The sequence below is a fragment of the Opisthorchis viverrini genome, assembly GCF_000715545.1.
Source record: "Opisthorchis viverrini unplaced genomic scaffold opera_v5_79, whole genome shotgun sequence".
In the NCBI taxonomy this organism is placed as follows: Eukaryota; Metazoa; Platyhelminthes; class Trematoda; order Opisthorchiida; family Opisthorchiidae; genus Opisthorchis; species Opisthorchis viverrini.
This window is the reverse complement of record NW_008751737.1, coordinates 498,140-513,735: the sequence shown is the minus strand read 5'-3', so window position 1 is coordinate 513,735 and position 15,596 is coordinate 498,140. Positions and strand designations below refer to the sequence as shown.

Below are 15,596 nucleotides of genomic sequence, written 5' to 3'. Positions count from 1 at the left end.
GTCCAACAGTATACGTCGCACCTGAGAAGGTGCGTTACATTTGACTGTCAATATAGCCCCAGGTTGGCCACTTCAATATAATGCGGGATCAACAAGGACCCTGTTCTTCTGCGCCGAAAATTTTCGTTCAGCGTGGTAAACACAATCCTGTCTTTTTCCACGCTCGATAGTTCCGGTCAAAGCACCGTGGTTTATTGCTTCACGTCCAACGCTTCTTATTCTAGCGCTTATGTTGCTACTTCTCCAGCTCAATTCGTTCAAAATATTTCCAGCACTGCTACAGCGCGAATGAAAACCGACATTGCCACAAGCCGTATCAGAGAATCGCTGAAGGGTGGGCATTTCGATTAATCCTGTTTGGTCTGCTAAAGTTGACTACTGTTGACGGCTGACAGTAGTAAGATTTTAGGGGCGATTTTGATTGAACAGTGTACCAAAAAGTGGCCTGCTGATGGACAGAAACCCACCTGAAGGTACGTCGATTGAGACCACGGGAATCTTCGCTTGACACATATAGTCCAATAAAGTCCTGAATTCTGCACTAACAGGAGGCTTGAAACCAAAACCGAACAGCGCATCCACGATCAGGTTGTAAGAAGAACCCCATTGACTAGCCATCTGAAAAGTGTGGACGTTGTACGGTAAATGTAAAAGCAAGCTCGAAAAATATCTAAAAAGTGGCAAGTTGCTCAAGACCCGGTATTTAACAGAGTTGTGAAGACCATGGGGCATGTAAATGCTCGATTCAGTTACAAACTCCGTTTGTTTTTCTTGAATTCCGTAAACAAAAATGAAATGGCTGGGGGGTATTTTATTATCAACAAGCACGGACACCAACAAATTAAGTTGTTTTTTTGAATGCAGGGTACCGATGTCAACCCAGGATACGTGTATCTGCTACCTAGTTAGAGCGGCCGTGCAAGATACAATAAACCCACTCCGTTATACGAATGACATACACTATCTGGTCCAATGTAAAAATTCCCTCTTAGATACGATCCTCACCCAATTCAACGTGCGACAGACATCTTTTTTAACTGATAAAACTCGCTCTGTCGAAGTAGCAAAGGCAGGCTAAGCAGAACCTTTTTCCCGCTAAGAAGAACCTAACAAGCGCACAACTTAGAAGCATGGATGAAGCAACGCAGGTAACCGAAATTGAGGCCAGTAACCCGTATTCGCGTGCGAGCGAAATACCCTAACTACGATACGGCTTCACAGATAAACCATCCAAATCGATCGTATTACAGGAGCTGGAAACACTGACGAACCAAGCGGGGTGGCTTGTCGAACCGGACGGGAAACTGTTACCAGGAGAGCGTCGGATTTTGAAATCAATGTAAGGGAGCAATTCTTCAGCTCTAAACACCGCCCGAGGCGTCAGTTGCCGCAGCACAATAGACTAACGCCTTGACTGATTCAACTGTAGAATAATTTTCAATTGCTCAGGAGTCGTCCTAATGGTGATGTCTGTTTAACCCCTTCTAATCATATAGAGAGTTAGAGACAGAAATAGTCATACAATCTGTTGAAAGGAATTTGGGACTGATTGAGTAGTTTCATAGAGGTTTCGTAAATAATCGCTGGATCTTTCTCTCGGAAACGTTTTGCTTTTGACACAAAAGCCTCATCAGGCCAAGCGAGTAAGTTATCAGGTTAGTCTTAGGGTGGTTAGAGAACCAACCGGTGAGATTTTTTACGAATAGCCGACTTGATTGGTGCTGGATGTTAATCCGAAATTGGTTAGTGTGAATGACTAGCACGATATATTGGTTAGAGAGTCGTCTTCAAGTTGGATCTGGACCTTACGGTCTAACTTTTCCAGTCTGAAAAATTCCTCTTGGATCTCGTTCACAGATTTTGTTGGCCCGTATGCGTTGAGGGGTGTCGGGACAATTGGACTAGGGTTGATGAAGGATTACCAGACCCCACTGAAGCCACACAACCTATTTTAACAGTAGTGAATGATATCACTGCGAGCATACTCAAATATTGTGTGGTCCATTCATATGAGCCAATTCAACCTCGAGTAGAGGAGTACTGATATTCACCTTAGAAAGAGGTTCGGAGTACTTCAGCTAACCAAAGACAGCCGGGAAAAAGCTTGGAGTCGAAAAGAATGTTTCCAACATACATGTTTCCATACATAACGGCCTAGTTGGTAAATATGATCGTCTATTACAATGGCATAATCTGCCTGTCTTTTCGAAGTCATAATAGAAAGATAGCACTTTATTAGTAAAAATTTATTACGGTGGTCGCCCTTTGGAGAATTCAGAGACCGATCAAAATCGTTCCGCAGTGCGTAGAATTCTATCGAAGTGGGATTTAATCTTTTCGGTGATGAATGAATAGGTCTGCAGTAATCACCAACATATCAGCTGTTTGTTGCCTATTCGGTCATCTCTAAAATTTATTGGGTCTGTTCTAGTTGTTTCATACAGAGCAAATTCCTCAAGACGAACTACACTGGAATATGCACACACATTGAATGACATTAATTGCTTTTGCAACGGCGCAGTTCCGGTTGGGTCGGTTCACTTCACCTTTTCTGACGATTTCTTCAGGTCCGTTATCGTCATCTTCGGCCTCAACTGGTAGATTTGTAGAGGTTTACCTCACAGGTTACCTCGCTGCTGTCATCATAACTTACACTCATACCATTAAGAGGAGAACAGCTTTCGTTTGCTGATCAACACTAGCGGGTCTTGTATGAGCGAAAAGCCACTCCATAACTGGCACTGGGATAAGGCACAACGGAAGCTTTCCACGATCCTCGCTTTTGCGTAAATTTCCCACAATATAATTGATATTTTCTTAGCGGAATACACTACTCATAAGGTTGCTGAAGACTCTTCGACAGCCCATAACCGGTTTTGCTATTCCTGTGGCTCAGCAAGTAGGCGCGGTCCCAAAATTTCCATCTGTCCTACGTTGCATTTGATCTAATCTGCATAAGATTCGTAAAATACACTTATTTTTCTGGCGCATAAATGAGGCACCACACTTCGATGCAGAAAATAAGATGCACATTAAGTTTGACAGTCAGTTGTAGCGGCGTGGAACAAGTTCATTTGGGAGCGTTTGCCCGTCGTAATTAATGTGGTAGGGTTATCCAAAACTTGCTTATGACAGTTTTTGAAGGACGTCACAAGCAAGAGATTCGTCTGAAACTTCTGATGAAGCCAATCTGATATGTAAACCAGCTGTCCACATGTGCAAGTAAACATCTGAGTTCATAAGTTTCAATGTATTTTCTATTCGTGAGCTCAACTTTTCTAGACTGCATTGGAGTTCTGGCCACTCATGCTACCCCTGTCCGTATAAACCTGACGAAGACAATCGTACCTCTGGTGTGGGAGCTTGAAAAACGTCGATGTTCACCTTCTCACACTGTCGGACCAGATTCTTGTAAAGTTGTTTCGTCGGTGTTCGTGGATAACAGATAGTCGGATTGTAGCCCTGAAGGTAGAAAGAAAACATAAATGGGTTCACTTCCGAGATTAGTGGGGTAAGATGGTGGATTTAGTAGCACATGAAACACACTTTTCACGGGTGCTTATGTCGACTAAAGATGTCAGCTACTGGCGAGAGGGGGGAAGAGTGAAGTAAGTCGCGATCTGGAATTATAGAAACATGAATACTTGTTTGGTATGGAAGACTTCGGAGATCGCCAGGTACCAGTGGTTAGCAGAACGACTTCGATCACAAACGGCACCACGAAGGCAGGAGTGTCTATCCTTCATTAATAGAGGATAACCGAAAGTTTGGTTGCTACCGGTAGACTACTGGAACGTAAACGGTAGTTGGTGATAAGGGACTGAATTTCACTGTCCAAAACGAGGTCACACAAATCGCGTAGGGGTATTACGGACCCTCACATGGTTTGTAAGGACACTGCGATCTGGTCATAAGCAGTGAAAAACAATGGGAATATGACATCCAGTACCTGTTGCCGGAGTCGCATCGCTTCGTCCGTCGAGGTCAGTGAGTTAGAGAAGTGAGCAGCGTGGGCAGGAGGAAAGGGGAATTTGTGTTTGATTATCAGTATCTCTTAAGAATCGGTAGGTTACCCTGGTCAGGTCAAACAGGATATAAAAGGCCTATAGACGGTCAGACCATATACGGGTAACGAGGCACTAAAAAACAGCTCGGTTATGTCGCCTCATCAGAACTATCCCTTTCAATGCGTGGCGGTTCAACATCCCATTTCTTCAAGTACCTAGAACAATTCGACAACAGTAAGTGACTCTTCCCTATTCACCCCATCCTCGGTGATTACCCGGTTTTCAAAAAATGCACGATAAAGACTATGAACGTAACCGACTGAGCGCACCCATAAAGACACCAACTACGAATGTTGAGGTTCACTGTGTAAAAAAGCAGACTGCGCGAACTGCTGATGCCGAAAGACAGTCCATATCGTACAACGTTCCCATCTGGCTGCCACCAATTCATTCGAACGGTGAAATACAAAAGTCGGCACAATATAGAAGAACGACTGACTTACGAACATTTTCAGATGGCGAGCGCATACAAGTCCATCACCACCGTTATTTCCAGGTCCGCAACAAACCAGCAAAGCCCCATTGGTAATCCGGAGTTTGTCACGCGGATAAGCCTGTGAATATGAGGAGAGGGGTAGATTCAAGGACAGTGATAGGCATTTTGGAAGCGAAAACACCAAATCAGTAGGAAGACGGAGATAATGGGAAACTGAAACTTAGATTTCCTAGGGCTTTCAGTGTCATGCACTACAAAAAAGCACGAAGCACAAGCCTACAAGTAAAAAACTACAGGTCAGAGGGAGACCTGAACCACGAGTTACCCGTTAGGACAACGTACCCAAACATCCGCGTCAACCCTCACTTTCAGCTGACATTTCGTAGTGGTGAGATGAAACATAAACATGCACCGAACGCTGAGGGACGGGTAATGGTTCTCAAACATGTGAGTTCATAACCCCTTTAAGATTCTAAAGAGTAGCATTATCACACCCTCATTTCGTAAGCGCTAAGCAGTCAGTAAGGACCTATTGTGTGATCCTTCCACACATTCGCCGATATGGCTTTTCTGGAACAGGTGCAGGGGAAAACTAAAATATTCGAAGACATCTGATGAGACGCCCATCCTCTATAGCGTTCGCACTGGTATATTGAGCATCCATTTCCCAGGTGCAGGTCACATCATCCGAATTTCCGGCTCCTTTGCCCGTACAAATGAAAAACGGTGTTGTACTCGTAGTCTCGGCTAAACGATTTGACAAACTCGTGAAAGAGGAAGTCCAAGTTCACATAAAACAAAAAGGACACGCCTGAAAATTATGGTCGAACCAACGGGTACCCAACTGAGTCACCGGGTAAGGCATTCACCCGGTAAGAGAGGCAAACTCTCCTAGGTCTCGCGGTTCATCTTGGACAATGCAAAACCCGGAAGCGCTCGATAGTACTTGAGAAACTGAAGCTCCCAAGTCATTTAGTGTGAGCTAAGCGGAGAACGGTAGATCCCTGGTACAAACACTGAAAAATGTTTCCGTAGATCCATCACAATTGAAGCAGGCAAAGTATTCGATCTGCGATCCATCAAAGTATAAACTGACGCTGCCATAATCCACATCACTGCGACCAAAATATTCCGCTTCGAACAGTTCAATTTAAGGGACGACTGGAAGAGTTTTCGTTTGTCTTCCTTGTATCTTGTCGCATTACAGTACTGAACCACAGACCAATGTGACCATGATATGATATGGACCCCGTATAGGCTGGACAAATAATCTGCTCTGTTAATCCTTAAATGAACGTATGAGATAAAAAAAAGACGTTCGAGAAGCTATCAAGTGCAGCATGAAATTTCTATATGATGGCGGAAGGTTCGGTTTCGCATTCGGTGTGTACAAGGAGATTTTCGTAGAAACTGTTAAGGTGTCACTTTTTTACTAGTCATCCAAATAGTCTCTGTACGCTACTGAATTCGTAAACTATGTCCAACGTCAAAACACCGGTTACGTGATAACGTGATACTTGACTAAGGACATTGGTCAATGGCAAACGCATCCCAAGTGTGAATATTCCTATCATCTCGGGAACTAAAGTGTCACCTGGTCGGTTCTTTGAAGTTGCCTTCTTGAGGGGTTGCAATGAGAAAGATCCCATGCCTCAAAAGAGTCGTTTCTTCATGAGAAGGAGTAGCTGTATCATGTGACGAAGTTATCTATCGGCAGGCGCTGAACGCACATTTGACCAGACAGAACCAAACACAGAATTCGAAGAGGAAAAGGAAACCAAGTGACTGAAAATATGAATGGTAAATAAATGGTCGGCAATTTAGATCAATTATAAAGAGATGAGTTCAAATCAGGGAACCGACAAAAAGAACAAGTCATTCACCAGTCGATGGTCAAAAATCAATACTCACTTTCGCAATAGCAGTAGCACAGCTGAGGCCTGCAAGCTCCATCAACTGATCCACAGAGTAAGCATATTCGGTGAACAATTCGTTATCCAACTGCTGTGCATCTGCCTGACTGAAGCGATAGATGCACCAAATGAGGGTAAGTGATAATTAGTAAGAGAACACATTTTCGTACTGTAACACGTGCAGTTCAAACTGTATAAATCACGGTTAGGGGAAGCATAGGGGAGAACCGCCCCTGGTTGCGAGCGAATATACCAGATGAAGATCGTCCGCTGATTGACAAATTCATTACGGAGACGTAAATTCATTCTGCTGCCTCTGACACTGAATCTAGTCAGGGCTGCCAGGCTGGTACATGGTTTCAGAATGATTTAAGCCAACCTCAATGAACATCAGTTAATTCTGTTGAGAAGGTACGGGGAGAATGTGGTTGCTGAGCGAGGAGAACTCTAACCGGTCACTCTGCTACACGAAACTGGGAGTAAGTAGGGAGGACCATGGGAACACCGAAGTAAACAATCAAACAATTGATACACGGACGCTCTGCAGACTTTGTCAAGATCAAGAAAAGTGACGGTTTTGTTTTGCCGAGTCGACCAAAACGCGAGCACGTTAGTAAGAGTCACATAAGAAATTTGTCAAACAGTGTACGTGTTCAAAAATAGCACCAGAAATAGCACCTGCGAACACCTGTATTCATGGGTTTTAAAAACACAGCAACACCGACAGACAACCGGTCTCCTAGTTCAAAGCCTCCTGCATGGTTCGTCGTGATACGGTTCCAAGGTTCCTGCTCTTCAAAGTACCGTCCGTGATATTTGTCTCGTATAATAAAGCAGCCTCAATTGAACCATTTATTAAGATCTTGGTCTATGACACAGCTTTGGAAGATGACTCCGATGGAAATCCAAAGCCAATTCTGCGACAACTCCACTTCTTTCCTAACCATATAGGACAAACGAAGTGACCGGACGCAAATAAGTAAGCTCAGTATTGTTGTTTCTCCGAACTACGTAAAGACGCCAATGCTATGATCAAAGCCTGTTTAAATGACTAACATCACATACTAACTAACTAATATGGGAGTCAATAGGTGTAGAAACGTGTTTAGGAAATCTTCGTTTCTGCCTGAGGTAGGTATGGACCGGATGAGATCAGGCTAGAAGTTGAGATGTCGTAAGACAAGCTCAACTTCTTTTACACTTCACAAACCAGGGAGGTAGAAAGGATATGGGGTGCATCTTGAGGTGCGTGAAGAGTTCGGCTCATGGTGATTTTAGGCTCAATGTTACGTGAAAGCGATCCCCAGGAAAATCGGCATCACCTCTCAGAGGGAGAGGTCGTAAAGAGGGACAAAGCTGTTTGGAAAGAGCGCACAACGAGTGCTGTTCAACATAGTGAATATTTGCGACCAATTAACAGGGTTTCCCCATGTAGCAAAATAACCATTCGAGCTGTCATTTTCATAAAATCTGAGTAGCTATCACTGCATTGTCCTGCATGCACTTCCGTTTAATGTACTGAAATTGGGAGTTGTAGGTTTTGGGTGTGTAGTCAAACTAGGATGGTATAAGCCCGTGTGTTGCTAACGATCTTGTGCTGTTAGCGGGATGCACAGATTCGCGCATGCGTCAGTTTCAGTTTGCTCGTTAAACTTGAGGACGGAACTTGATTGTTTAGAACAGACCCTGAGAATATTTTTACGATTGCCATGCGTGTTATTGGAATGAAAATCAGTCAACAGGAACTGACCGAGATTGCAATACATTAGGAATACGGAATCATTGAAGAAGACCGAGCTAAGATCCATGTTTAAAAAGAGGCGGCGAGATACTAGGTTGCACGAATAAGTGTCAGGATGCCACCTAGATTAAAGTGAGCTGTTATCTTTCACATTTCCGGAGCAGTATTGAGTGAAAAAGCTCTTCTCCCCACACATCGAAACAGACCTCACGCTTCCCGAAATAGGGATTTCAGTCTTTCTAAGTGACCCTCAGCTCGATATCAACAAACTAGTCTCCAATCACTAGATTCACTCACCGCTGCAGCCATTGTCCTTTGTGCGCAGTAACTATCCCAATACAGGTATTACTAGTTAGTGACTTTTTAAAGGGATCAAGCGCCAATTGCAACTGATGGGGAGTGCTGAATTTTATTTTAAAAACCTAATTAAAATCCTCCTACTACATAGAATAAGATTGGATTTATTTCAGTGGAACCTCATCAAATTTAACGGATACATCGTCTCCAACAGGAATGTGTAAGTAGTGGTACGCCAAGGAGCTACCAACCACGCCACTCCGCACTGTGGGCTTACATGATTAATAAGAAATCAGGAGAAAACTACGAGACAGTATTTTTGTGGCACAACTCCTAAAAGGCCAAGCGAATTCCATCGCATTTAGGAGGAAGAGTAAAAAGTAAAAGAATCGTTCAGATGTAACATCCGATGCCTAGCTGCCATGTTACCCGAAGGAAGCACGAGGACTGGGATAATGTCCGGTTGCCCAAGCCTAGACAGAAGCCGATAGGCAGAGGTCGGGACCTTCCGGTCAGTAACTTCGCTCTCTAACCACTTGAGCCACCTCGCCGTAGGAGGAAAAGTAGCCGAAAGCCGCGATAGTCGTGCACAACGATCTGTCTTACTGGGAATTAGGCTGTTACGTGAGGATTCGTCGGAAACATGGAGTAGTGAGCAAGCGGAACCATAGATGTTCCACATATGGCTACATGTAAGCCAAATTCTCAAGTGTCGGCTTCTCACTTCCTCACAGTTTCAGACGGTATCTTCGGTATATAATCCAACAACTTACAGAGGGCCACGCACATAGGCGTCATTGATATCCCACTCAACCAACACTTTTCTCGACATCGGAAGGTCCACTGAATATGAACGGTTCCAGAAGAGATCCGCCTAAAGAGTGAGAACAATTCTAGAAAGTCCACAACAGAGCTATCTGTCAGTCACGATCTGGTTTGCGACCACCACCCCAGGAGAGGCTGAACCATCCCTTACTAATGTTTGTCTCCCAGTATAGTGGGTTTCTACTGTAAGTAGCGATGATCACCCAACAGCAGACGTCCTGTTATCACAAACCAAAGTAGTTAGGGAAACTAGCATCAAAACAATGTATGGAAGATTTGAACTATACTGCTATGACGATGACAAAAAGCAAGATATGGGAGGTGGCCGAGATTGCTACCTTAAAGGCTTCATTTTGCCACAGTGAACAGAACTGGAAACAACCTAATAAGCCACTTGATTGAGGTAGGGATTGATCGGTCTCCCTCGGACTCATGGGGTTAACACAAGTGTCCCACAAGGTACGGTCCTTTCTTCAAAACTTTTAATCCACCTTTCTGATTCTGTCTCATCTCGGATTATCGGCGATCGTATGTGTTACCTATACGCTGAGCGTCGATCAATGATAGGGGCCTTTGTTGGTTCACTAGTCTAGATGCATAATCCTATGTATTCAAATTCAACAACAATTATCCACGTGACAAGGGAACGACGCAATGGCCATTACGAATGAGGCGCGTTTTAAGCAGAAAAAACTGAGGCTTACTTGAGGTAACTGATCATTGAGGACCGATTAGTAAGCACAGGCAATTTTAGAACACTGGGACGGAAGAACAACAGCGCAGAGGTCCGAAACTGAAATAGAAAGGAGTGAAATATCTTCTGGAGAAAGTGTCCAGAGGAACTCACCACAACGAAGACCTTCAAAAGAGAAATCGCAAAGCTGTAATCTTTTCTGTGCCTATAGGGCATCTACAGATGCCCTACAACCAGAATGAGGCGTGAGAGCTGCAATACTGCCAGGTCGAGATGCTGGACTGGGTTTGATCCACAGACCTTGTGGTCAGTAAATTCGCACCTGAATCACTTAAGTACTCAAGACAAAGACGTCCCTTCTAACGTAGCACAAACTGCTTTAGATTCCGATACTGTGGGTTAAATAAGCAGAGTAGCACATCTGCGAGAGGAGCGTCTCGCGGTCTGACGGGATATCCCAGTCATCAATGGATTTATACAACTGGCTACAAATAGCTGTTTCGATGCTGAAGGCAGTCAATCACCAGTATGTATTGCTGTCAACCATAATGGTGGTGGTACGGAAGCCAAAGCACCCTGGTGCTGCTTTAGAAAAAGCATGATGTCCTTCCACAGGGGAAAACACGTATGTACTCCCAGGCCACTTCGGATTATGATTCTGCGCAGCACTGTGCCATGGGGCGTTTTATCTGATTGATCCCCTTTGCCCTACCGAATGGATCTGCACCTTGTAGAACGAATTTCAGGCCAGTGGAGTCCACGGAACCACCCAAGCATTAATTATAGAAAGGTGGAGGCCCGATTAGGGAGTAATCTGCTGCGACAGTGGAACAGCCTGATTCAAATTATGTCGCTGTTCTATTCCCGCCTAGTAAACACATGGCCTCCGATGGCCAGGAGTGGATAAGTTTGCGACGCTATTGCCACTGATTCCCTTTATGAACACAAGCCAAATAAATTATTTGTGGCATAAAGGCCATTGAAAACGAGTAAAACAGGATAGGCTGGATGTTGGAATCCTATTTAGAGTTATCTTTGAAAGTGATTTGTTTTCATGCACCACTGACTCAATATACTGTGTATTTAGTAGGGTTACCACCTTTAGGTGACCGTAGCCACCGGTGGTAAGCGTAAGGTGCCACAGGTGGCGTGTTAACTGGGCAGAAGGACTTCTTGAAAGTCAGTCGATTTCGTTCGTTGCTGCCGCACCCGAATGTCCACCCAATGATACGATCAAACTGTTGGTCAGCGGTGTTTTTTAAGCCTATGCATATGTAGGGGGTTAAAGGACCACATGCCCGGGACGGGCATTCGAAAGAACCAGTTGTTAACGGGACCTGTTGTGGTTCACAACTCCTACGCCAACAATGGGACTGACGTTCCGTTCACCATTGTGGATATAAATGCATGATAGCCTGAAAATTGATTATTAGAGACAAGGGGAGATTGGTACAACTGTAGGTGTGCATTTATCACGCGATTTTCTCAGGGAAAGTGGGACGAGAAGCGCCAGGCTAGAAATAGTCGGTTCTGATTGGCCTAAATTCTGGTCAATAAGAGCACGCCTTTTGGTCCATGGCTGACTCATGACATATCGGCACCACCGTTATACATTGTTATTCAAAGGCTCACTTTCAGAAAACTTCTTAGAAGAGTCCGCAGGCTATTGACACGCCGAAATTGAGTTCGCCGAAACTATTGGGTTTCCGAAGTTGCCATTTTTCTGTGAAGTTAGTCTAATCAATTTGCACCTTCCCGTGACATGTTGCACGTAGCATTTTGTTTAAGTGAGCAAAATGTCAAGGTCAATGACCATCGCCGATTTGGATTTTTTTACCGGTTTACGCGACATAAAACAGGAAATCGTACTTCAGCATATTTTGGCGTTCCGCGGTGTTCCTGAAGGATAAAAATAACATCTTAAGAGTATTTAATACAAATGTTATGTTAAAGTTATGTTAAAGTTATGCTAAAGTTTACCTCCGCCGAACCAAGGTTTCCGAGAAATTTTCCTCGTGCGTCTAGCCCACAGCTCATTAAGAGGGTAGGTACTAGAAGGGATTCACGGAGTCACGGATTGATACACAGGATCGAAGCTATTGCCCAAGTTTCCTGGGTCGCTTTTGTTCTTGTCGGTCAGTGGCTGTCGTTCACCTGAAAGACACAAGTGAAGAAAGGGTGTAACACCGCTCTTTATGTTCACAGCGCGGGACAGTATGCTCGCCAGCGCGAGGATTCGCATAAATAAATGTCAAATAGTGCTTTAAGCTGGGTTCTAGAAGGAGCGTAAACAACCACCGGAGGAAGTTCATTCCACGCACCTACTACCCGAAATGAGAAAAAATTTTGTCTGATGACTTTGCGTGCTCTGAGCTTGAAAATTTTCTTACTATGTCCCCGCCGGTTGATTGCTGGCTCAATGGTAAAAAAACCTGCTTGCTAAGCTTTGTTCAAACAGGGCATAAGTAAGAATCAGGTCCCCTCGGAGGCGACGATACTCTGAAGGAAAGAGATCAAGCATCGCTAGACGGGTATCGTAGTCCACGGATTTCAGGCCGGCAACCATTTTCGTAGCGTGTCGCTGGACACGCTCAATGAGGGTGAAGTCTCTCGTGCGCCCTGAGTAGACAACTTGGTTGGCGTGTTCCAAGGGCGGTCTGATGTAGACCCCATAGAGTATTTGGAAGTCCATGCGAGTAATACGGGAGAAGGTGCGTCGGATCGTCCGTAAAATGGCGAATGCATTTTGGTTCGATTAAGTTGTCCGGCTCTCTTCAAACATGTCCTCCTCACTGAACCATGAAAAGCTGGTTCAAAACGCATTTTCCGATCTACGTATGATTCAGCGAACCCTCTCGGTATCAGTTGGATGGACTCCCAGACACCCTAGTAGGCTTACGCAAGACCGCCTCTTGGATACGCCAATAGAGTTGATAATCAGAATGCAAGAAGAACATGCCCCTCACTGAGCGCGTCCAACAGGCTGCTACGAAAACGGTTGGCGGCCTTAAATCTGTGGACCGTGAAGCGCGCCTCGTGGTGCTTGACCTCTTTCTGCTGGAGTGTTATCGCCTTTTAGGAGACCTAATTTTATTTGGTTCGGTCAACAAGTTTTTCGCCGTTGACCTGATTAGTACATGGCGGGCACACGGCAAAAAAAGTTCAAGCTCAGAACACACTTCCATCGGCCAACCGTTTTTCTTATCCCGGGTAGCTGGTGCGTGGAATAACCTTTCTCTGACGGTTGTCCACGCTCCATCTAGAACCTGATTCAAACACCATTTCAGAATTTTTATGTGGGTCCTCGCGCCTGCAAGCTTACTGCCCCGCACTGAGAACTTAAAAAGGAGGGATACCGACACTTTTCGTTTGTGATTTTAAGGTGGACGGCAGCCGCTGAAAACAGATAAAAGTGACCCGGGAAGACGTCGATCCTCTTTATAAATCTGTGAATCCATGAAGAGATTCTAGGCCTGGTTGCATTGTTTTACTAATAGAAAATGGCTGCGAAACTGGGGTGGGATAGACGGTCGATCGGTCGATCTGTTTCTACTGTTGTCGTGAAATATTGTGAAAACACGACAAGATGATATCTTCACTAAACATTGGATACCTCGTGGGTTTTCTAGGAGGCAAGAGTACACGGACCACATCGCCCATTCCAGTTACTAAACTCGCCCCATGAAGCGTTCCCTGTGGTTGGTGGAATAAGATCGGAAGCTCATGAGAACCTCGCGATAAAGCGCCTAACTACTTACAGACAGGCACGTCGTAGAAACCCAGCTCTAGTCCCTCGTCTTCTTTTTTTTGGCTTGGGAGGCCTGATGCTGCTGCGGCGCTCAACCTTTGCTTGAACGGCACAGCTGGATGACTGCTTTCGTTTCTTATCTTCATTCTGCTTAGAATCACCTAGGTACTTCCAGGGCTTGTTCATTGTTATTGAAGGTTAGCCACAATCCTCATAGTCTTCCACTGGAACTGGGAGGAAGTCGCTGGAATGACAGAGTTACTCAGTAAGCACACTGTTTTTCTACGTCGGAAGAGGCCTGTAGTCCTTAATCTCTCTCAGATCCCTCCAGTTAGTCGCAAAGTCTGGTATAAAGAGGATTTGCAACATCCAGTAGACACATGATGTCCAGTTGACAGAAACGGAATGTTGCGTTGAGTACCTTGATCACCCCGTCCCAAAGAGTTCAGGACAGCTTCAGCACATCCCAATGGGCGAAATCGCTAAGGAAATTTCTCTCCCTGGGCGCCACACATCATGACACCGTACAACCAATCATGTCTGATATCAGAAAAACTACAAAAACAACCACCTAGCACGAGTATTTAGAGAGACCGGAACGGTTGAAATTATCGCCATTGCTCCTAAATTTTAACTGTAAGATGCCACGCATGCACAAATGCCCGGTATCAGTTTAAAATTGTGTGCATCAAGTAAACCTAACTGATCAACCTCAGAGCCCAAAGCTATACCGAGGATAGCAGATCCGCAACCAGGCACGTTTCATTTGCGGAAGGGGCGGATCATATTTTCAGTGCTAAGTCTCCACCTTTCTTACCGTTAGCTTACCGCTCTTGTCTTTTCTCGATGTTGAAGGAGCTTTCATGCGGTTAATAGAGACGCTATGTTGAGCTATCTGGTTACAATTGTGATAGTATGATTAAAGCAAGTTCACTAGGGCCTTGTACGCTCACCCTCAGTTCAAGGAGCAGTTTATGGTCAATCGCGCTGCACGTTTACCGTTTTGGGATTTGGAGTATCACCGCTCTTTTCCAACTTCACTATAGAATACGTCTCGAAAAACTCACCCTTTACAGGTCACATTTGCGCTCTGGTGCAAACATATGTGATTTGGGATATTCAAACCGCAGGGCCTCAAAATTTGGCTAGGCTCAAGTGGTCTAACTGGACACCCAAGCAATATCAGACCAGCATTCTGAGAACACATTGTCCACTCCAACAGGGATGCTTCATTTCCCTAATCTGACACACTATTACCGATGTGCCACAGTCATGCAACCTGGTATTTGATGTGCCATACCAAAGAAATGTATCCCGATGTCCCATAAACCAGCAAAAACTGTATGAGATAACACTTTGACATAGTCGGTTGAAGACTGGCTTACATGAGAGTCTTGGATAAGATTCAGACGAGTTTCCCTTAGCGCTACAAAGATGGCAGTTTCAGGACGACACCACGCATATACTGCCCTGTGCGTACAACTTTATAGGAGGGCCAAAGGTAAAAAATGGTTGTCGTTCAGCTGTAGCATTCTTTTGGTACACTTTCACTTGACCCGAAAGATGAAGTACAAGCCACAAGTGTTTGAGGCTACCGACATCTGCGGAATATCCCATGTGAGAAAGATAACGCGGGCTGATGCGCTCCTGTGCGGCGACTTTGGAAGAAAACGATGACAGCGACCATTGCGCACGACGGACCTTGACGGCTGGGTCGTGTTTTTCTGACGCCCACTCACCGCATTATCTGGCCCGTATTACGTGCCGCACCGAAGGGATCGCTAGGGCTACGAAGTGGGTTTCTATGCACTGTTTTAGCAGTACATTAGTGGGTTAAACACATGTTTGTGTGAAGGCTTCATTTCTGCGTATCGC

The 15,596-nt window shown here is 44.9% G+C and overlaps 1 protein-coding gene across 1 annotated transcript in view; it reads right to left on the bottom strand.

The window, feature by feature from the left end:
* Positions 1 to 10,189, bottom strand: part of T265_13580 (hypothetical protein) — a gene marked incomplete at both ends in the record, with an annotated part of 28,834 nt that extends 18,645 nt beyond the window's left edge. Inside the window, 4 exons of the mRNA XM_009169573.1 lie at positions 468 to 618; positions 4,511 to 4,621; positions 6,415 to 6,523; positions 9,984 to 10,189. Of these exons, the coding sequence (XP_009167837.1) occupies positions 468 to 618; positions 4,511 to 4,621; positions 6,415 to 6,523; positions 9,984 to 10,189 (577 nt within the window). The remainder of the gene's footprint in view (positions 1 to 467; positions 619 to 4,510; positions 4,622 to 6,414; positions 6,524 to 9,983) is intronic.
* Positions 10,190 to 15,596: the final 5,407 nt, after the last annotated feature.